The sequence below is a fragment of the Lissotriton helveticus genome, chromosome 3_1 (assembly GCF_964261635.1).
Source record: "Lissotriton helveticus chromosome 3_1, aLisHel1.1, whole genome shotgun sequence".
Classification (NCBI taxonomy): Eukaryota; Metazoa; Chordata; class Amphibia; order Caudata; family Salamandridae; genus Lissotriton; species Lissotriton helveticus.
In genome coordinates, this window is record NC_136061.1 from 2,035,226,940 (window position 1) to 2,035,249,862 (window position 22,923).

At 42.7% G+C, this 22,923-nt stretch overlaps 1 protein-coding gene across 3 annotated transcripts in view; it reads left to right on the forward strand.

Annotated features, from left to right (window-relative positions):
• Nucleotides 1-22,923, forward strand: part of AKAP13 (A-kinase anchoring protein 13) — a 759,080-nt gene that overhangs the window by 445,951 nt on the left and 290,206 nt on the right. For all 3 annotated transcript variants that reach the window (XM_078683158.1, XM_078683159.1, XM_078683160.1), the window contains one exon: nucleotides 12,865-12,932. In XM_078683158.1, coding sequence (XP_078539284.1) covers nucleotides 12,865-12,932 — 68 coding nt within the window. The remainder of the gene's footprint in view (nucleotides 1-12,864; nucleotides 12,933-22,923) is intronic.

Genomic DNA, 22,923 nt, shown 5'->3' on the forward strand with positions numbered 1-22,923 from the left:
TGGAGGTCCATGTAGCCACCTGTCTTAGTTCTTTCCTAGAAACCAGTACGTTTTTGGATACTCATCAGACAGGCTTTCGCCCAGCGCATTTCACCGAATCTGTGATCCTAACAGTCATGGATGATCTTAAAGAATAGGCTGATATTGACCACTCTTAGGCCCTGATCCTCCTGGACCTGTCTGCCGCATTTGACACTGTGAACCACACTATTATGTTGGATCGCATTGCCGCAGCGTGTCTCATGGTCGCAGCACTGGATTGGTTCAGCTCCTTTTTAGAGGACCGCAAACAATCAGTGTGGCTTTCGCCATATAAATCCAACATTGTTGAAATGAGATGTGGTGTTCCACAGGGATCCTCCCTTTCACCTATCCTTTTTAATAAATACATATGTCCCCTGATCTCTAGTCTAAGGCAGATGGGGGTGAAAATCTTTTATTATGCTGATGATATGCAGCTAATCTTCACCCTAGAGAACTCAACAGAATCCGAAGATTTCGTCAGGAGTTCCATGATGCATGTGAAAACATGGATGAACAATAACCAAAATAAAATTAAACTCAGAAAAGACCGGGATTATTATTCCAAGTAATAAACGTATCTGCTGAACGCCTTCCTAGTGGCCGTCTGAGCTAGGTGCGGCCCACTTCCCAAACTAGTGATAAAGAGTCTGGGTCTTTATATTGCTTCAGATCTCTCTATGCATGCCCAAATTGGCTCAGTTACATCCGCCTGCTTTGTCCAACATCGCAAGTTGCGCAAGATTAGGCGGTTCTTTAGCAAAGAGGCCAGTATCCAAATTGTGATTGCTCTTATTCTGTCAAAAATTGACTATGGAAATGCCCTTTACCTTGTCCTCCACAGAATCAGAGACGCCGTCTTAAAATGATTCAGAACCAAGCAGCTTGAATTATCTATCGTAAGGAGAGACGCTGTCATATCACCTGCTGCTTAAAGATCTCCACTGGCTTTCAGTGGAGCAACAAGCTATGTTTAAAACTGGCTGCATTCTATTTAAAGCTATTCAAGATACTGGCCCAAGTTTCATCTCTTCGCAAATCAGTAAGCATGTACCTCAGCATACTCTGAGATCTATACATCAGAATCTTCTGACGATGCCCAGAATCAAACGCAACGCATCTGAGGGACCCGGTTTTCTTTTTTGGTCCCGATGTTCTGGAATTCACTTCCTATTTCACTCAGTCTTGAGGTTGATTATGTGTGGTTTAGGAGACAACTCAAAACCTGGCTTTTCTCACTAGCATACAATTAGATGTATGCTGCTTGCTCTTCTCTCTGCTTAGACTCCCTAGCGCCAAGAGACCTGTTGGTGGACGTGCGCTTTAACAAATTCCCATTTAACATAACATACTTTACCTAGTTTCCTCTAAGTTAAGCATGACTGCTTTGTGCCAAGCTAGCAGAGGGTTAAGCACTGGTTAATTCAATTACTTTTGTCGTTCACCCTTACAAGGATTGTTGTTGCTTGGGTGGTGCTTTTACCCTCTCAACTAAAAACACAATTTCCTACTCCACTGTTCTTTGAAAACTGGGAAATCTGTTTTGGATATTGGTGCAATTTATTTAATACAAGTCCGATTCTCTATAAAGGTAGTTCTATTGGCTGCTGGTATGCTATCAAAGCAACACATCTGGACAGCTTGTGGCAGTATTTTATTCAATTTGGAATTTAGCTGAGTGGTGTTTGATTTCAAGATAAATCTTGCCCTTCAGCCATAAAAATAGTAATCTAATTCACCACATTTCTTTGCCTATTCTTTCATGCATGCATGTTTCAGATGGTGCAATTGGCAGTAAAAATGGAAACTAAGTGCTAAATTCCAGTTACTGACATTAACTTTCATGTATCAATGGTTGTTTTACTTCAACTCATTTTTATTTGATTTTAGCCTAACCTACTCCTTAGACCTCATTGATCAAGCTTTCCATTGCCATTCCATAGCCATACCATTTTGCATGGGAATCTGTGGGTCCCCTCCCAGGCCTTCTTTGAAATTACACCAGTGAGAGTTTAGAAATGTGGAGCTTGGTCTGTGGGTCAAGGAATCACGTGGTTATGGTCAAGGAGGGAAACTGTTGGGGGGGAATTTGTAGGAGTCCCCACTCTGCATATCTTGACGAGCTCATTAAAATTTGTTGATGGATGAGGTGTGAATAATGAAAGTTGAATGGGTCTGTAAACTGTGATCTGTATTATCATTTGAATAATGGAGGGCCTCCATTTCAGCAAGGATTTCTATCTCGCTGTGAATTTGCATGCTCTCTGGATGAAGTTGATTGTTAAAAGTTCCATTGCCAGAAGGTGCCATAGTATATTAAAGCAAAGTGTGATAGATGGGGGGCGTGAGGGTTACTTCTTTTTCCAGAATACGGCTATAAGTTGTCTCTCCAGCTCATTCATACATATTGTTAGTGCCCAATATTGTCAGATCCACTATCAGACCTGATTTATCCTTAACAGCACAAGGCCAGGGTCAGCCAGAATAGGGAAGCCGAATGTCCCTTTAATATAACCCTAGACATCTTTGAAAATGTTGGTGTGACTAAGCATGACCAAGATATGTGGAGAAAATGTGCTGTAAGTGCACCAGTAGCATGTACCATTGATGCATTATCTTTTTGGTAAGTTCCCTTTGTGGAATGATTTGGTAGATCGTGGGTGTGTATGCCCAGTGGTTCTCCCACCGGTCACTCATAATCCATCTTTCCTGGTCTTCCTCCTTCCTTGCCTGATAGAGCATCCTCTCAACCACATTGCTAATCTGAATAATTCTGTATATATTAGAGAACAGTATGTCAGAGATCAGTATTGTGAACCTTTGATAGTTTTTTGTAATGCATTGGTACAGATGGCCACTTTTGCATTGGGCAGGTTTAAGGGGCTGTATCTTATTTAGCAATATTGGATTCAGCTTGTATCAGAAATGCTGAAGGCGTCTTTACATTGTTCAAAGGATTTAATTTGACTCTGGCAGAAGAGGTCTTGCAACATTCTGCATTTCCCCTTTACCATATGAGAGATGGCCTCACTTCTCATACCTGTGGCATGCATGGTCTGTTCCCCCTAACTTTGACCTGGTCCCAAACCTTCATAACTATCTTTTGTAGGGTGGTCAGGCATGCATTTTGCCTGGTCTGTGTCTTCCCAAGCTAAGGCCTAGCATCAAGATGTGCGTCCTTTAGGTCAAATGAGATCTGAACATGCCAGGGCCCCAAGTGTTAGATGCATTCAGCATTTTCCTTAAGATGTGAGGACACCTCACACACAGTCAATCACCCTGCTCTGTATAGCTTCTATGTCAGCCCTGGGAGTGCTCCTCAAAAGAGATAGTGGTCTCTAAGGAGTTTATTCAATTTAATGACATAAACATGTGACAATTCTCAAATATTTTGTATTATTGGATTTGAAAAATGTAACAAAGTCAAAATGCTAACACACCAATAAAATTAAAAAAAGAAAGGACATAAAATAACATTGTGAAGTATTTGTCCACCATCTCTTGCACTGAAGCGCACCTCATTTTAGGTATATTTGCACTGCTTGCCCCATACAGTTATTAATTTGTTCAGGTTGGTTCCAGTGGACACCATGGCTACTTATTTCAGGGGCTTGCCAACTACTACATGGTCACAATCCCGGTCCTGGTCTAAGCAGTGGTTGAGGACAGAGTAGTCCTTTTATTTCCAAAGGATATAGAAATAGAAGGAAAGCCACAATAGTGAACCTTCACCATTCAGTATCGCTATAGTCCTTCACTATTTCCAGGACCCACATTGGTCATTAAGTAAGACAATTGCTTTCTCTCCCACACAATGTGCATGCTGCTTACTGGTTAGGCTGACTATGCTGCCGATGAGTAGGCCTCTGGCAGAGGTGCTCACAGGCTCCGGGCATTACTGGTGCTCAAGTTACTAGTTAGGCCCTCCCCCAGCTCGGACCTCTTCCGCCCGAAAACGTTCGGTATCAGTACTTATTTGTTTACTAATTAAGTACTGGCCCAATGCTATAGGCTCTGGTGGGCAGGAGACAAATTATGGCAGTTGAACATACCAATAGATGAAGAGGACAGGCCTTGAGCCCCTTCATGTATGTACATGTTTATGTATTTATAAAAGGTTTGGTTTACATGAGGCTGATGGAACAGTTAAAGCCTTCTCTATGCCATACCTAAAAGGCTCCACTACTGAGACTAATTTTCTGAAAGATCATGGTATTTCGGTAATGGTGAGCAATGACATGGAAATTGGTGCCAGATAAAACCACAATGCTAGTTAGTCTACATTTTCTCCAGCTCTATCTGTACGCTTTGACTATGGTTGTTCACGTGGGAGCCCCTTACCTTTTGCTTATCATTTCTCCTGCATCGTTCAGTAGGAATATTTAAAGACAGAAACGCATTTCCAACGAAGTATAAGGTTTATTCTTCAAGTAAGTACAACCAGGAGCGTCGCACCCTCAGAGGCTCGGTCAGCAACTGACAGCAATGGATCGAACCTCCGGGGATGCACACTCCATGCGCGAGTGAAGCAAAGAATGTAATGACATCAATGGTAACATCAGGCAAATACAGCATGTTTAAACAGCAGCAATATTATAACTATTACAATCATGTAGAGCATTTACAACCCTGTACTTGATCCTGAATATTGTCACAGCACTTCCGTGCCCCCTAAAAACGTTTTACATTGCAACCCTTTCTTTCAGAATCACAACTCAGTTCAAATATGCATCACTTGTACATTTACTCCACTGCTGAATACGTGTTTCTCTTTCCTTCACATTCCTAGAACCAGAAAACCCTTATCTCAGTGTTGTGCTTTATAAAAGACCTAAAATAAGTACTTATACCTTAAATTGCAATTCTCATATTACCATGACCAGAGAATCTGATTCCATTAAAGACACAAAGGCTAACATTATGCATTATTCCGTAAATGCAACGTCAGGCCGCCAGTTTAAAGTTAATACATCGCAAAGCTCTAGAATACTCATAGGTTACACTGGCAACAAGGCTAGATAGATCTGCCTCTTTTAAATGCAATGAAAGTCAGAGTTCAATTATTATGAAAAAGATTAGCTTCTTCTTTAGGAACTGATGAAATCCAAAAGAACAAAAGGTACGATGTCGAGACTTGCTTGGAGGGAAATATTAGAACTCCAAGTGAGATCCTGCATCTTGTGGAGGAACAAATTACGTTAAATTGTCAGAAAAAGGATACATTATTAAAAATTGCACTAAAATCCCTATGAAAAGGGAAAACATTAAGGGTATTAAATAACTGAGATGTTTCCTCATTTTACATCCTTTTTTTTTTTGTCTAATCTTCAAACAAATACAATAAATTAATAACATGCTATAATAAGAGTCCACTCCCGGGAGGGTAGGGTTGGAATAATGTTAGCCTCCGTGTCTTTAATGAAATTCAGATTCTCTGATCATGGTAATAGGAGAATTGCAATTTCATTACAAGACCGGAGGCTACCATTATGCATGTTGGTAGACTAGTAAAACTACATCAGACATATGTTCTACAGTTTGCAGAAATGTTTTGCAAAGCTATAAGAACTGGACCAGTCGGCCGCCTTAAGAATATCATCTAACTTACCTCCTTTCCAAAAAGATTGGCTAGCCATAGCACCTCTTGCAGAATGTGCTTGAAATCATTGGAGGTCACACCTGCCATTTGCATAGCTAATTTAACCCATCTAGCCATAGAGGAAGAGGAGACAGGTTTGAAGGGTTGGACAAAGGAAATAAGAAGCTAGTTTGCACCAGCAATGCGTGCAATGTTTGTTCATCCTTGCATCATACTCCTTCATACAGTGTTACGCATAATTTTGGGCAAGCATCAAACCTAGGGTAAAAAAATCTTGTCAGACATGGTTTTAGTTCTTTTGATACTTTGAAATCTGTCACCGAAGGCGTCATATGATCTATTGGTTATTTCCAGTGATTTGACATCTGAAACCCTACGACAGGATATTAGACATTGGAAAGAAGCTAGTTTAATATAAAGTTTTTTATTATCTAGCAGATTATTATTGGGCCAGTTACAAAATAGGTCAAGTAATAATTTTATGTCCCATAGTGATTCGTATTTAGCTTTAGGAGGACTTTTAACACCTTCCCTGCGCTGCGAATTCCGCTGCTGCGCGGGGGGCTAGGGGGTCAGCATGGCTCTGTGGTGCTTATGACGGAACCATGCCGTCATGAGTCACGGGCGGCGTGTGCTCATGACGACATGGTTCCGTCATGACCCCGCCCGCTCATTAACCACTTCCATGCTAATGACAAGGTCAGCTCGTCATGCAGTTTACTGGAGCTGTGCTTATGACGAGTTGACCTTGTCATGAACAATGGGAATTGATGATGTTTAGCACCCAGCGGGAATTGCCTTAGCAGGCAAGGTGTTAATTAGCCCGCACAGGCGGGGAATTAGTGCCGCGTGGGTGGAGCGGCAGCAACATGACGGCGTGGATCCATCATAAGCACGCAAGGGGTTAAGCCTGATGCTTTTCATAATTCTGCATATTATAGACTTCTTACCAATAGATCTACCATTTAAAAGGGAATTTCCTGCAAAAGTGGCTGATCTATATCAGTTAATTGATCTATAAGTAAGACCTCTTTCAAATTGTTCGACATGAAAGTTGGCTACATGTACGATAGGAGCCTACACGGAATCCAAGTTCCTTTCCAAGCACCAATGAACCCATCTTTTCCAAATACTGTTGTATCTATAGTGTGTACCAGGGCCCAGGATTCTTGGAGGAGAGAGGAAGCCTACGGTGCCCAGGATTCTTAGAGGAGAGAAGAAACCTGCGGTCTGAGATTTCATCGGCTCGCCTGATCCTGTCTGCTTTTCCTTCCACCCTTCTACTCGGGGCCCTCTTCTGCAGGCTGCCTTTCCCTCCCTGCCTTCGGTGTTGTCTCCTCCGTCACAGGAGTCCCGGTGGTTAGATTCCTGGGGGCGTAATATTTTCGCTTCCTCCAGCACTGCTTTGCGGGCGCTCAACACTCGTTGTGTGTTAGCAAGAGCCACTTCCAGCTTGTGGGATTCCGCGGAGTCCCTTTTGTCTTCTGCTTCTCAGGATGGTGCCTGCGCTGATCTGCGGCACCATGTGTTGGATGACCGGGAGCTGGCCGCGTTTATTCTTCGCTCGGCTCTTGATGTCTCTGAGGCTCTTGGTCGCTCTATGGCTAGTTCGGTGGCTAGTTCGGTGGCCCTCCGTCGCCATGCTTGGTTGAGGGATAGTGTTTTCCCTGAGAATGTGAGGGAGCGTCAGGTTGACCTTCCTTTAGATGGCACTCTTTTGTTTCACGCCCGGCGGATTCTGCCATTCAGCGGTTCCTTGCAGGGCTTCGTCGTCCTCCTCCTCCTCTCCTTCTGTAAACCTGGATGTCGGCTGGTGTATTCTGGGAGGTGTTCTCCCATTCTTTTTCTGCGTGTTTGGTGACCCCGGTTGTGTGTTCTGTGTGATTGAGTTGCCTTCAGGGCCGTTCGTTTGGCCCTTCGGTGCTGTTGGCTGCTGGTCCAGCCCTACCCCCTTCCTTTTAGGCCTTGTGGCTTTGGCTGTCGTTAGCAGCCGTGTCAGTCCTGAGATTGGGCCTTCTGTGTCTTCTTTTATTGGCTGACTGGTAAGCCGTCTGCTGGTCTACCCGCAGGTCTTCCTATTTTAGTCCTCTGCTGCGGAATGTTTTTCCTAAGAGGTGTTCCCATGTTTTCTTGGGACGTAGTTTACCCTATGTGGGGTACTTGTAGCTATTGTATAGCTCTGTCATGGGCTGGGGGGGCGCAGCCCCCTTTTTCGGGATCCGTGCCTTCCATGGCGTCGCGGTATATCGCAGGAGCGGTCTCTTTAACACTTGTCCTGTTGCAGCCTGCGCTGCGCCCAGATTGTCCTTTTCCTTGTTCGATTAGTCGCTAGACCAGCCTGGCATGCTGTCTTCGGCATCGTGTTGTGGCGCTTCCGCCCATTTGTCCAGCATTCGACCTGGTCCTCTGTCTGGTGTTCCAGGGGGACTAGTTTTCTGTGTTCTTGTTGAAGGCGTCGGCCATCCTCTGTCTATCTCTTTCTCTTCTCTTCTACCTCGTCCGGTCCCCCCTTTGGGGTGTGTCCTGGCCTTCCCTGGCCTCTGCCTTTGGCCTGCGCCTGGCTTGTTCTGGGTGCCCTGTTCCTTGGGGCTGCCTCTTGCTGGCTGCGCATGCCTGCTTGCTCTGGTCCACCGTCGTGGCCCTTGGTATGTACCCTTGTGCCGCTGCCTCTTGTCTTGCTGGGGCTTCGTGTATTTGTGTCTTTCTTCTCACGCCTGCGCTGTTGGCGGTAGGGCAGTTCCTGCCTTGTCCGCTGCCTTGCGGCTCCTGTCTGCTCAGCTGTTCCCATCTCTGTGTGTGTCTTCTACGGTGGGCCCTTCCTCCGGTTCTACCTATTCTCCCTGGCGTTGGAGGTGGTTCTTTGTTCTTTATGGCACTTCAGGCGCTATCTGTCCCGGCGGGGTGTTAGGGCGGTTCTCCCTTAGCTGAGCCTGGGATACCCTGGCCTTCCCTTTTGTCCTTGTGACATGTCCCCTGTTAGGACCCTGTGTGTCTCTCTCTCTCTCCCTACTGAGAGGCTCTCTCGCAGGCCCTCCTCCCTTCTGGGTATGGCTTGGGTATCTAGTCTACGTTCAGGAATCTGCGGCTAGTAGTCTCTATCAGATGTACAAATTACTTGCCTTCGGTAACGATGTATCTGGTAGAGACGATTCTAGCCCCAGATTCCTAAACGACTCGCCCTTCCTCCCCGTTCTGCGAGGGCCTTCAGCTTCGTTTTCTGCACTCACCTCCCTCTGGGTGGCTTGTCTCCTGCGAGTGTCCTCTTTACTTCCTCCCTGACGGGAGGCTTTGTTCTACCCTTTCCTTGCTAGTACAAGGTTGGTTGGTTCATGTGTACTTAGGCGTCCCTACACCCTGGTTTTCTTTTCCGGTGTGGGGGCCTACTTTTATTTTTCTTCCCTTTACTTGCTTGGGGTTTCTGCCTCCTTTGCAGTCCTCTTGGTTGAGGTCTTTTGGCTATGCCTCACCCCTTGGCTCCTTCCAGGAGATACTACCTTCCTTGATGGTGTTGTCTTGGGGTCATTTGCTGTTACTCATCTGTTACGGACTTGTTGTCCTTCCATGTTGAGGATTGTAATGGTAGACTCTCTTCGTCTGCTAAGATGTTCTTCACATGCTTTTCTGTCTCCACAGAGGATGTCGCCTTAGCTTGAAAGGTTGCTCCTCAGAGCGGTGCTCTGCTCTTTCCCTGCTATGGCTTCAGTACCTTAGCACCTAGCACTTTTCCAAATGGTGCTGTTCCTCTCCTTTTGTCCCTTTTCTATATTTACTGTTGTTTCGCACACTGTTCCCATACTCTCTACAGTTTTGTTTGTGATGGCTCCGCGTTGTGGCGCGAAAAAGTTCTCTGAAGAAAACTGAGGTTAGCGCACGGGGGTGGGTGTTATATGACCTTGCCTACGTCGCGCCCGCGGATGACGTCAGGGCGGAGTCACGTGGTACCGTCCCCGGCGTGCAGAGATGCTTTGGCAAAGAAAATTTTCTAGATCCAGTCTCGCGCCTGGGAATAATTCTACATTAAGGTATCTGCGGCTAGACTCGTCTCTACGAGATACATCGTTACCGAAGGTAAGTAACTTGTACTTCCAGGTGTGTTAAAAGTGTTTTAGGTGACCCCCCACTTTCCCCGTTGAAAAGGAAGGATGAGGTGGAAAGGTACTTACTTGAAGTATTGGAGGAGTTCTGACCTCTGGTTCTGAAGCCTCTTGAGCGGAAGGGTCTTCCTCTTTGAAGGTAGAAGCTGGGATTGGACTGGTAGGGATGACCATAACCGTGTTCTGTAGAAGGATCTTTGGTAGGCACAGCCGGTAGAGCGACCTCTTCTGCAGGCCCTGGCAAAAATACTTGGGTTAAAAACTCTGCGCATGGTAGTTTGCACCTTATCCAGTGCAGCGAATGTTGTCAAGTATTTGCCTAATCCCTTGATCATCCCCAAAAAGAAGTCAGTTTGGGTTGACTAAGGGGTTTTTTTTGGGCCATGTCACAGAGTTTATGGTAAATTTTTGATAAAAACAACTTTCCTTCTTAAGGTGTTAATTGTTGCGTTAGCGTTACCGAGGAGGATTAATGTCCTCTGGCTCCAACCCCTAAACAAAACGTTGTTTGGTGAAGAGCCATTAATATGGCTCTCCTCAATTAAATCAATCATTCTGCACAAGGAACCTAGCATATCGAGCACGTGGTCTTGGCAGGTTTTGATGGAGCGCTCCATCCCTTTCCTAGGGTCCCTTCCCAGTTTAAATAAACTTAATAATTTTTGGGTCCAGGTTTGGAAAGAGACAACATTTTATCTTGGACCATAGGTCTAGGGCATTTGGCTTTAAGGATATTCCTTGTGTCTTTTTCAAGGGGGTTTCCTATCCACCTCTTGATAAACTTGGCCACGTCGTTTTGAGGCCACCATTGGGAACTCTAGGGTGTTGAATGTTATAAGGGGAGAACATTTCCTTACCCAAGGGATCAATGACTATTTCCTTAAAGGAAGAGGGGAGTTCGCCCTCTGAGAGAGCAAAATCGGGGTCATTATCATCCTGTTCCAGGTCAAGGATTCTGTTGTTCCTTGATCATCGTCAATTAAGTGGGGGTCAGATAGAGCACTTGGATAAAGTTAGCCGCTTAGAGCATCCAGATAGATTGTGCCGTTATGGACACCAGATATTTTTGGGGCACGTAGGCCTCCCTTAGTGTTTGAGGTGCTGAGACCTCCTTTCTGGTGTGAGTTGTGTAAGCCTCCCAATAAGTTTAAGGTGCTTGGACCTCCCAGTGTACTCAATGTGCCCTCTCTATCAAAAATGTTGCTTTTCCTTGATCTTTTACTCCCACATTTAGTTAAATCGTCAATGTGCACTCCATGGAGATCAATAGGGTTGGTAGATTCAGGTAGTGGTCTTTTCCCGGCAACAATTGAACTAGTCTCCCTCATGCTTGAGCGTATTTCTTTTTGTTTCATTTTTTAAAATAATTTCCTTATTTGAGTTGGGAGTAGAGGACTGAGCTTGTGAATCATCGGATTCAAACTCAGACATAGTCAAAAATTGAATCACAGGGGGTTAAGTCCTTGAAAAGGGTGTTAACACCGATTATTATTATAGGTATTGGGTAAATAGTAGAATAAAATGTATGCTCCAAGCGTTTAGTCGCTTAATTAGATAATATAAACTGCTTAATAAGGTTAATAGGTAATTTTGTTAAAGCAGTTTTCAAACAAGAAGTCCTCAAAACAGTATTAAAGTAATGTTATTAAAACAGCAGTATTAAATCTATTAACGCAGGTGTATTAATTGTTTTATGCCTAATCTCTTTCCAAACGATAAAATCGGACTTAGCTGATCGCTAGCGTCTCAACCGTCAAGAGACAGCACAAGCGATCAGCTGTATGCAGTATGCATTGCTGGGCAACACAGTGTAAATATCGAAGGAAGATGCCTTCAGGGCACCTCCCCTATGTGCGCTTCGTCTAGGAAGCATAGCGCGTCACTCTGTGCTCGCTAAGGGTCTCTCTAAAATAGGCTAGACCCTGGCTTTACAAAGGCCCGAAAAGCAGAGCATCCCGTACGGGCCAAAAGGAGGAACCGGGATGAAACCGGAGAACAAAGGTGTCCGCAACAAATTGTAAAGTCTTGCGGTCTGGAAAAAAGTGAAAGAAAAGCAGAAATCGGAAAGGGAGAGTGGTGTATCTCTTTTGAAAGGGTGTAGAAGGCTCGGTGGAGGTGACAGCATCGCCAAGGTATGTTGGGAGCAGCAGAATCCCAAAATATTAATAATCAGCAAAGTAAAAAAGGTTAAACAGAAAACAATGGTAGCAGGACATGTTATAGCTATAATATAAGGTTTAATCAAGATTAAACGTACTACAATGAAACCTTGACAATAAAGTATAGAGAGCAATGAAAAACAAAACTTATCTGCTTGAAGCCGCATTTAAAAGAGGCAGCTCTATCTAGCCTTGTCGCCAATGTAAGCTACGAGTGTTCTAGAGCTTTGATTTGTGATGTAATAAGTTTAAAATGGCTGCTTGAAGTTGCATTAAAGGAATAATGCACAATGGTAGTCTCCGGTCTTGTAATGAAATCCCCACACATAATATTGAGGTATTTAAGTTGCACGTATGTTGAGCCTAAGCAATAAAAGAGATTGGTGTTATAAACAGTGTTAACTTTATATTTTTAGTTGTGGGGAAAAAAAGGTTTTCATTTTATGACAACTTAAAAGTAATCCATTGTTACAGGAATCAAGTGGCACACAGCTGGTATGAAAATGATTAGTCCTCAACATATTTAATTATGCATCAAAGAACATCCAGCCCGGGAGATGTACGACCTAGCCCTTTGCTATTATTGGCTAAAGTGCCAGTCATTGACACTTTGAGATGTGCAGCTTGTAACTTGCACCATGTCCACGCAGTTGAGCAGACACGCTATGAAAAACAATAGCTCAAGACCGTAAAGGTGTCTCGTTCACAAACAGCCAACCAGACTGAACGCTATACAGTTTAGCTAAGCCACAATCTCCCCAGCCTATGAGGTGTTTTGCAGTTACTTTGCATATGTTTAGAAATCTGTTGATTTTGCTTGTGGAGAAAATGTATTTATTTAATCTTGCCGAAATGGGAAACTTGTATCTTGTATGTGCTCTGTATTGTATGTCGCTAGTTCAGAATTGATCACTAATGTTATTTGTTAACATTCTCCTATTCTATGCTAAATCTTTTCAGGTTTTAATTCTATATATTCACATTTTTTCAGATTGTAATTCAATTGTGCACAAAGGCTGTAGAGAGAGTTATGCATCGTGTGCAATGGTGAAAATGAAGGTAATTTAAGTAATGCTTTTCTTGCTCTATGTAATTCTTTTTCAAGAAATCTGGGCAGCTTAAGTGAGGGGTACACACCTTATTCAGTATGGGCAAACATCTGCAGGCAGACCACCTAGCCTCACATTTTTCAAAGTATTGCACTAGATAGTTGATTTTATGTGCTGGATGCATGTGATAAAAATCCAATGGAACAAAACTTAATGTTTGTCAGTTCTCTCAGTGAATCTGTCTACAGTATCATATCCAGTCAATACCCCTCCTAGGTTATGACAGCAAAGTAAATGAAATATTTGAACAGATCAGTTAGAATATTCATAAATAGCTATATATTTGTGGATTTCAAGCACTGATGTCTTGTGCTTTTCTGATTGATTTCAACTTCTTCCAGCATGAATTGCTCTAGTTTGTATAATAAAACCTCCAGGCAAGTCATAGAAAAAATAATATTTAAAGATGGCTGAAAAGACATGCATGGTTCAAATAATTAATCTATGAGGCAGTTCAGAAGTTGTAGGGCTTCCTATTATCTATGGGCACTCGCTCGGCTGCAAATAATTGGATGATTTAGTTAACAACTAAATCAAACTAAAGGAGTTACCTGACCAGAGACGGTCTTGACTCACAATAGATTAATCAGTCACCAACACCAAGATGAGGAAATAGGCAAGGCATCACCTAGATCATGAGGAAAGCAAGAAGGTACAATGTGCTACCGTCACTTATAATGCCTACCAGAAAAGAAAGAAAATTGAAAAGGAGTGAGTCGTGCATCTTAAATCAATCCATCTCATTTTGCATGAGCTCAGCACGTTTTCGAAAGACATGGTAAAAAACTGGAGAAAAGAAAGCGTCCACTGTGCTATTTTTCATGCTTACTATGTCTTTCTTTACAGACTTTCGTTTTGAACAAATTTGGCTGGATTTCCTAAAAATATTCTACATGCTTATGGTGCTTCTCAATCTGAAATAGATTAACAAATTGAACGATAAAACAGCGATTCCTTTTCTCCATGACAAAGGAAAAAGTGATTGTGCTCTGACCACACACTATTGCATAGATCACCATCTGGTGGTGGGCCCGGATGATTACATTTTGTCTTGGAAGAGTCTTTGTCTGTTGAATGACTCCTCCTGTAGATCTTAGTGCGCATGGGCATCGACTCCATCTTCAGGTTGTTTTTTCCCACCATCGGGCTCGGATGTGTTTATCGTTCAGTCCCGTTACCAACCTCTTTTTGACTTCCAGTCCTACATCAAACCATCGGCATCGTCTTCGACAGTAATTCCAGTTACCTGTGTCGAAGAAAGGCTTGCACTTCTCGATTCCAGCGTTCGTCGGGCCCAACTGCGCCATTGGGCCTTTGGCTCATGGAAAGAACAACCTTCAAGAAGTTCCCTCAGTGTGGACACAAATTTCCTCACACTGATCTTCATGAGGCTTGCAATCTGTGCTTGTCTCCAGAGCACGAGAGTCGAGATTGTGAGGCCTGCGTTTCGTTCCGGTCCAAGAAGACCATCAGGGACCGTCGAGCTCGAAGAGTCATGGCGCAGTCATCTTCATCGACACCAGACCTCACCATAGGCGAGGCTACGATCGAGGTAGAGTCCGAAGAACAGCAGCGGGATGACATTGTTTCCGAAGCAGAGGATTCAGCTTCCGGAGCAGAGGATCAATCAGAAGACGACTATCTCCTTCCAGCTGGTCAATAGGTCGTGAGTACAAGCGTTGACCCTGTTTACCCCCCCCCCATACCGGGACAGGCTTCGGTTCCACCTCCACCTCCGGGTCCAGGTGCACACCGACCAAAACCTTCCGACGCCCCGCCTTCTGGCTCGGCAACGAAGATTCCAAAGAAGCCTCCAGTCCACTCTGGCTCGAGTCAGTCTGTCGGTCCGACAAGCAAAAGGTCCTCAAACCAAAATTAACCCCGGCACCGAAGCAGCCATCGGTACCAAAACTGGTCGACCTGAAAACAAGCTCAGCACTGAAAGATATTCCCAAGTCTACCGAACCGAAGACAACTCCGGTTCCGAAAAAAGTCGATCCGAAGCCTACTTTGACACCGAAACACACTTCGGCTCCGAAGGTTGATGATTCCAAACGCACTTCGGGAACAACAATTCCGGATCCAAAATGCTCAGATCCGAGAAAGAAACATGATACCAAGTCTACATAACCAAAGCCAAAATCCGCTCCAAAGACAATAGACACTGTAAAACCTAAGCATTTCGGTCCCAAACAAGAAAATCGAAAAAAGGATTTTTCAGCAGAAGAGCTTTTCCACCCAGACCCAAAGCAAAAGACGCTTCGTATTAATCCAAAGACTGGACATGTCATTACAGTGCCTGAAAAGAGGAAAATGGACTCTCCCAAATCTCCTCCAGGTCCTCTCAAAAAGCATGCTCAACTTTCCCCCATAAGAATTCCTTCACCATTAATAGAGATACCAACAGATATTTCTCCTGTACACTCACCATCCAGCACACATAGCCCTCTACCGGGGATGATGATGTTGAAAACAATTATTCACAGGGGGTATAAAGTGAGCATTATACATGACACAGATGACCCAGACAATATTCCTGGGCCATCAGATGATCCCTGGGGGGATTATAATGCGCCAGATGCACCAGATCTGCCACAAGATGAGGCATACCCTTCTAGACCATCTCCCCCAGATGACACTATTGGGTTTACACAGCTCATTCATAGAGCAGCTACTTTTCATGGGGTGGACTTGCATACAGATCCAGTGGAAGAGGACTTCCTTATGGATACACTACTGTCGTTACATAAAACCATGACCACATTACCAATACTTAGTGGAGTGGTGAAACATGCACCAGAGGTATTCAAAGACCCCGTCAGAGCCAGGGTAATTAACCCCAGACTGGGAAAAAAAAGTATAAAGCGGCTCCAACTGACCCAGCATACATCAAAGGTCAGCAGACATTGGACTCATTAGTAGTATCAAATGCGAGGAAAAGAGCTAACTCGCAGACAACAGGGGATGCTCCACCCCCTGATAAAGAGTCCAAGCTTTTAGATGCTTCAGGAAAACGCACCATCGCACAAGCAGCCAATGTCTGGAGAATTGCTAACACTCAAGCTTTGTTAGCGAGATATGATCAAGCTCATTATGATGAGTTAGAATCACTCATGCAACATTTGCCAGAGCAATATAAGACCAGGGCTTCAGACTTAATACAAGAAGGCAAGGTTATTACAAATACCTCAATCCGCTGTGCATTAGACACTGCAGACACAGCCTCTAGAGCAATAGATACAGGAGTACTGTTGCGTCTTCCCATACCTAGACGACTGGTTAATAAAATCCAAGTCATACCACCAATGTGCACAGCACACGCATCAGACCATATGCCTGTTACACAATCTAGGATTCACAGTAAATCAAGAGGTCACACCTCCAACCATCCCTGTCTCAACAGTATCTAGGTGCCACAATAGATAACTCCAAACAATTGCATACCCCAATCCAACAAGGATACAAACTATGCAAGCTCTGATACAAAAATTCCAGCCACAACACTCACTACCAGCTCGAGTGTTCATACAATTAATCTGAATTATGGCATCTTGCATTTTCATAGTACCATACGCAAGACTACAAATGCGCCCCATACAAGAGTGCTTAGCAAGTCAGTGGAATCAGGCTCAGCAACAAATAACAGATCTGGTGGTGGTAGACGAACAGACATATCACTCTCTGCAGTGGTGGAACACCAAAAACCTTTCCAAGGGCCAACCGTTCATAGAGCCTGTGGACGCATCTCTCACAGAATGGGGAGCGCATTTAGAAAAAAAACACAGTACAGGGTACATGGACACCGCAACAAAAACTACTCCACATAAATCATCTGGAGTTGTTAGCAATTTTTCTAGCTCTAAAATCATTTTAACATTACCTATCAAGCAAGGCTGTACTAGTCCGTACAGACAATATGACAGCCATATATTACATCCAAAAATAAGGAGGAACACACTCCTTACAGCCCTCTCCGCTGGCGCAGAGCAAATGGAGGTGGACCATTCCTCAAAAAATCTTTCTGTTAGCAGAACATCTACCAGGACTTCACAATCAAGTTGCAGATCTGTTAAGTCGTCAAAGAAATCAGATACATGAGTGGGAACTTCATCCTCAAGTTCTTTAATCGTTCTTTCACAAGTGGGGCCAACCAGAGATAGATCTGTTCGCCACACACCGCACCTCCAAATGCCCAAGCTTCGCCGCCAAATACCCACACCCATTGTCCAAAGGCAATGCGGTATGGATGAGTTGGTCAAACAAATTTGCGTACGCTTTTCCACCTATCCCACTGATTCCATTAGTGGTACGCAAGCTACAGCAACATTCCCTCACATTGATTCTCATAGCATCAACGTGGGCAAGACAACCGTGGTACACTACACTACTAGAGCTTTCAGTAGTACCACATCAAAAAATAAAACTCTCTCCACATCTACTGACACAGAACCATGGAGAGATCATGCATCCAGACCCAATGCAGCTCAATATAGCGATTTGTCTCCTGAGGTCTTAGAATTTAGATACCTCAATCTTCCGCCTGATTGCATGAATTTCATAAAAGAAGCCAGACGCCGCACCACTAGAGCATGCTATGCAGCCAAGTGGAAAAGGTTTGTTGTGTATTGTACAAATAACAACATTAACCCATTAGATGTTTCCATACAAAACATCATATGCTACCTGCTCCATCTACAAAGATGTAATTTAGCGTACTCCTCAATCAGGTTACATCTTGCTGCTATAGCAGCCTACCTTCAAAACAGACATTTGTCATTGTTTAGAGTACCTGCCATCAAAGCGTTTATGGAAAGACACGAAAGAATAATTCCTCCCAGAATACCACCCTCTCCAGTATGGAATTTAAATATTGTTCTCACTATACTTATGGGTCTTCCATTCAAACCATTACATAAGTGTGAGTTACAGTTCCTTACATGGGAAGTTGTTTTTTTAGTTGCTATTACCTCACTCAGAAGATTGTGAGATCCAGGCATTAACAATTCAAGAACCATTTATACAACTCCATCTCAACAAAGTGGTTCTTAAAACAAACCCGAAATTCCTTCCAAATTCATTCCACCTCAACCAATCTATTGAGTTGCCAGTATTCTTTTCTCAACCACAAACAGTTGCGGAAAGAGCTCTACACACATTAGATGTAAAAAGAGCGCTCCTCTACTACCTTGATAAGACAAAACCGTTTCGTAAAACAAAACAATTGTGTACTTTTCTCCTCCACACAAAGGTAATCCCATTTCAAAATCGGGCATTGCAAGGTGGATTGTTAAGTGCATTCAAATCTGTTACCAAAAAGCAAAACACACTCTATCCATTCCCCCTACGGCTCATTCCACCCGTAAATTAGGGGCATCTATGGCATTCTTGGGAAATATACCCCTAGATGATATCTGTAAAGCAGCTACATGGTCTACACCGCACACATTTACAAAACACTACTGTGTAGATGTGCAGGCAAAACAACAAGCTAGTGTGGGCCAGGCTGTACTCAAAACATTATTTCAAACTACTGCAACAGATACTGGTGGTCGCCACTAAGGGAGAAAACTGCTGTGCAATCGATGCAATAGTGTGTGGTCTGCAGCCAATATGCCTCGAATGGAAAATGCTACTTACAAGTATGCATCTGTTCTTGGCATGTAGGGCTTCAGAGCCACGCATGCCCACCTGCCTCCCGGCTACCTATATCTGTTCCAGTAATATCTTAATTCGATACACAAGATATGGACAGCCTTCTCTGTACTCTCCATAATTTCCCCAATGGTGAAAACAATCTGAAGATGGAGTCGATGCCCATGCGCACTACGATCTACAGGAGGAGTCATCCAACATACAAAGACTCTTCCAAGACAACAACAAAGTGTAATCATCCGGGCCCAACACCAGATGGTGATCTATGCAATAGTGTGTGGCTCTGCAGCCCTACATGCCAAGAACAGATGCATAATGGTAAATAGCATTTTCCTTTTAAAGCAAGGAATGGTGTGCTGTGATGTCACCAAGAGTTTGGCACACCTTAAAGTCATGGGTTGGTGGCGATGGTGTGCTAATGGACCCTTCGATAAGTGTAAATACTAAAGTTTGGTGTTGTGTAAAAAGTTTACTTGTGTTGCAAAACATTGGAAGGTTTACAACATTCCAAACTAAGGGACTCACCATAGACACGTTTCTTTAAATAAACCCTGTATAGTTCATTGTGGTCAATGCATTGCTTTATTTGATTCACACTCATACAAGTAGCCCTACGGAGTCAAATTTAAAAAATGGCATCCTACCTGACTCACACTTGTGCGTAATCTCACTTTTATAAAAGATATTCATGTTCCGCAATGGATTTGGCTTGAAATGCTACCGTCATGTTTTGGTTACACAGACCTCACTGTCCCTATGTCTTATCTTGAAAAACAGTGCATTGTTGACATCAATCCAGTACCCACCTGGGAGCCTTCCTCAAAGTTTGACAAAGAGCTTTATAAACAGGTGTTTTTTAGTTGATTTTCACATTAAAACTGGGGAGGCATAGTAAGATTGTTACTAAGGGTTTCTCTCCAAGCCTGTTTCTTGACTTCTAGTGGTAATTCTTTCCACAGAGCATAGTATTTCATAAAATAACCTTTTCCATTTTTAGTCATTGTCTTGCAAAGTCATGTAAAGAGTTCACTGACATTGTTAGCTGTGCAAAAAAACGAATCTCATGAAAGAAGCCCTATCTAAAGATGGCTTTGGATTCAGAAATTTGTAAACTAGACGTAAATCTACAACTTTGAAATACTCCAAAATGGAATATTGTAGATTTGAATGATCGACCATGAAATGCTACAAATTCCAACATTTGAGTTTTTTATATTGTTTTTGCGTTACTCATTGCATTATTAAGTATTTTATCTGTAGAGTTACTTAAGGCGGGCATGTAAATTAGGGTTAAAAATCAAGAAGCAAAAGAATTGTGCAGATGTTATGAAATTCAGTTTTGATTTTTATTAACTCGGTTTTGTACTCTTGGGGCTAAAATGGTGTTTGCCACGGTCACATACAATTCCCCCTTGTAACTTCCAGGAGACTCTTGTCTTATTCTGCACTTTTCCATCCATGTGACTCCCTAAAAAGCAAACTTCAGCCTGTAAGATACTTCAGTGGATTGATTAATCCATTGTAGACATCTTTCTGTGATCTAAAGGTTTACATCCTTTCATCCTTCTGCATTCGATAACATGAGTACCATTGAGCTGAGTAATAATTAACATATGCTATCTGCTTCTAGTGACTAGCCATATGGTAGAGTGCACTGTAGAAATGTAGTTATTATAATTATTATTACTATTACTTAATGTTAACCAGAACAGTCGCAGTTGACATTCTCTCTGGACTCCAAAACTCTGATCACATTAAGCATTCTCCACAGTCACTGTTATAACTATCATTCTTTCAATGGATCCCGTTTCAAGCTCTCTGCTTTGTCCAAAGAGCTGCTCCCAACACTGGGCCCCTCCCCTGCAAGATTCTCCATAGCCAGTTCTACCAGTGCTGAGTCCTATCTATCCAACGGCTTATTCATTTACAAAGAACCACAGAGGTGGTCTCCTACTAGTTGCAAATGCACCTGCTCACCTTCAATAGATAATTGATTCCATTTGCTTTGAAACATCGTGATGCTGTAGTAGTGCAGTACAAATCTTGCATAACATATTGCTGTAGTTATCTGATAATGAGAATTCAATGGCCTGTTCCTCACGAATACTTAAAACAAGTATAGTGTGGGTAAAATGCAGAATTGTGTTAATTTTTCTCAGCCTTTCTGAAGTGTTGCAAACATTTGAAAAAGAATGATTACAACAAATTGCTGTAAGTTGTTTGGTTTGCCTGTTAGTATTTAACATGCCTGCCCTTAAGGTTCCAAATGACTATTGTTTCCCTTATAGTAGTAAACATAATATATCTTTATTTTGAAGACTATCACAAGATATCATTCTTGTCGGCCATAGTAACACCTTATCACTTGGGATGCCAGATAACCTCAGAGCCAAATTGTAAGGAATACAATATATAACCACACAACTTATTACAGAGACAAAAAGAACCGAAACATATGTAACTTTTTATTTTTATTTCCTGATTTTATTTAGTAAATTGTCCCTTTTCCGCTAGCACCTCTGTAACTGACAACCTAGCTTATCTTAAACTAAACAACTGATATTCCCATGTTTCTGCAGTACCCACTCGGGGCCCAGCACTATCCCTACTGGCTCTTTTGACAGTAATTCATTAACGCCGTTTTACTTACCTTTAGGAAGATGTTTGTGTTATTGAGCTCAGTAGCCAGTCATAGTGTCTAACTGACCTCTAGCAGTAAGTGGCTAACAGTCCTCTTGCTATATAGAATTCATAACACATCTGAATCACAAACTACTTGAGGAAAAGTACAAGTGGAATGTTGTCAAACAATACTGTCTATAAAAACCAGTTCATATATCGTGTGCGCCAAAGCTGCGCTCTTTAATATCAGATTTTTTTTCTATCATAGTCCCGGTGTTTGCTGACAGTTATTAGTGATTGTTTATTTTAGTAGTGCATCCCGAAAGCAGAAAGGCTGAACCAGGGATTTCACTGTGGTGCATGTTGTTCAGTGAAGAACTTTTCAGCTTGTCCTGTCTTCTCTTTGGTGCCAAAAAGATACTGCATGTGTTGGCTTTGCTTTTTATTATGCACAATTCTTTCTTGAGTGCCCCTGATTTTCACGGGTACAGGCCCCTGATCTTTACCCATGCCTGGAGGGAACTCAAGGTAGAGTCTGCAGATATGCCTGGCGAACCCTAGTGCAGACATAGCCTTCACAATATTAGATATGAGCATAAGTTTTAAAGGCATTTAAGTTTGGGTAAGGTGTTCGCAGTGTTTAAACCGGGACCACCACGTGTTTGCCATTGCGCTCTGATTTACAATTAGTCTTTCTTTATAAACTTTATTCGGTGTGTATGAAACAACCCCAAAAGTATGCATAAAATCAAATTATGATGCTAATGATTAATATCAAATAAAAACATGTTGAATAGCACTTGTTGGACAACATGGGGTCAGAGTTAATCACATCATAAGAGCACGTAAGACATGATTTTAAAAAAGCAATATAGTTTCTTCAAATCCTCCTGGGCTCTGCACTATATTGGGACAATTATACTTTTACCTATATTAAGTGCATTTAAAATAAAAAGTGCCACGTTAAGACAGACCTTGGCATCATTAAATTCAGACAAATATTTTAGTGCAGCAAGATGCGATTCATTGCCGTATGCAAGCAGATGTTTTTTAAGTAAGAACTTCTTAAATCAGAATTAAAGTCACGAAACAGCATACAGTGCAGTGCTGTGTTTACTCCGTCCATCGCATGGACAAGGAAACCCGTCCAAATGACAGGTTTTAATTTGTGGAACAGGAAACGAAATGATGGACAATTCCCATTCTGAATCTGACTAGGACAAAACGGCGCATAAGATTGGGAATATAAATTAGATATTCCTGACAGCCAGCTGCTAGAGTAAGTGTTAAATAAAACATGACAGTTGATTGCCTGCTTTCACTAGCAAGCCAAATTTCCCTACTAATAACCCTAAAAGGTTCTCTATTAGAGAGCTTTCTAAGTAATGACACTTGTAGGGGGTTAGTCCTGACTTTAAACAATATTAAACAATTTGCTATACACAGAATTAATATAACTTAGCCAAGGGATCATCATGGCATTATCCAAGGTAGAACAGTCTTATATAATTGCTTTTGGAAAACTAGTTTCTTCTTTGAATCATATAGAGTGCTGTAGGAATATGGGGCATGATGCGACTTTATCTGTGAGGTACTGGAGCCCTACTTCTCTGTGAGTAATCTCAGATGAAGCCAAAGTGGGCAGACCAAGGAGACGTTTAAGAAAA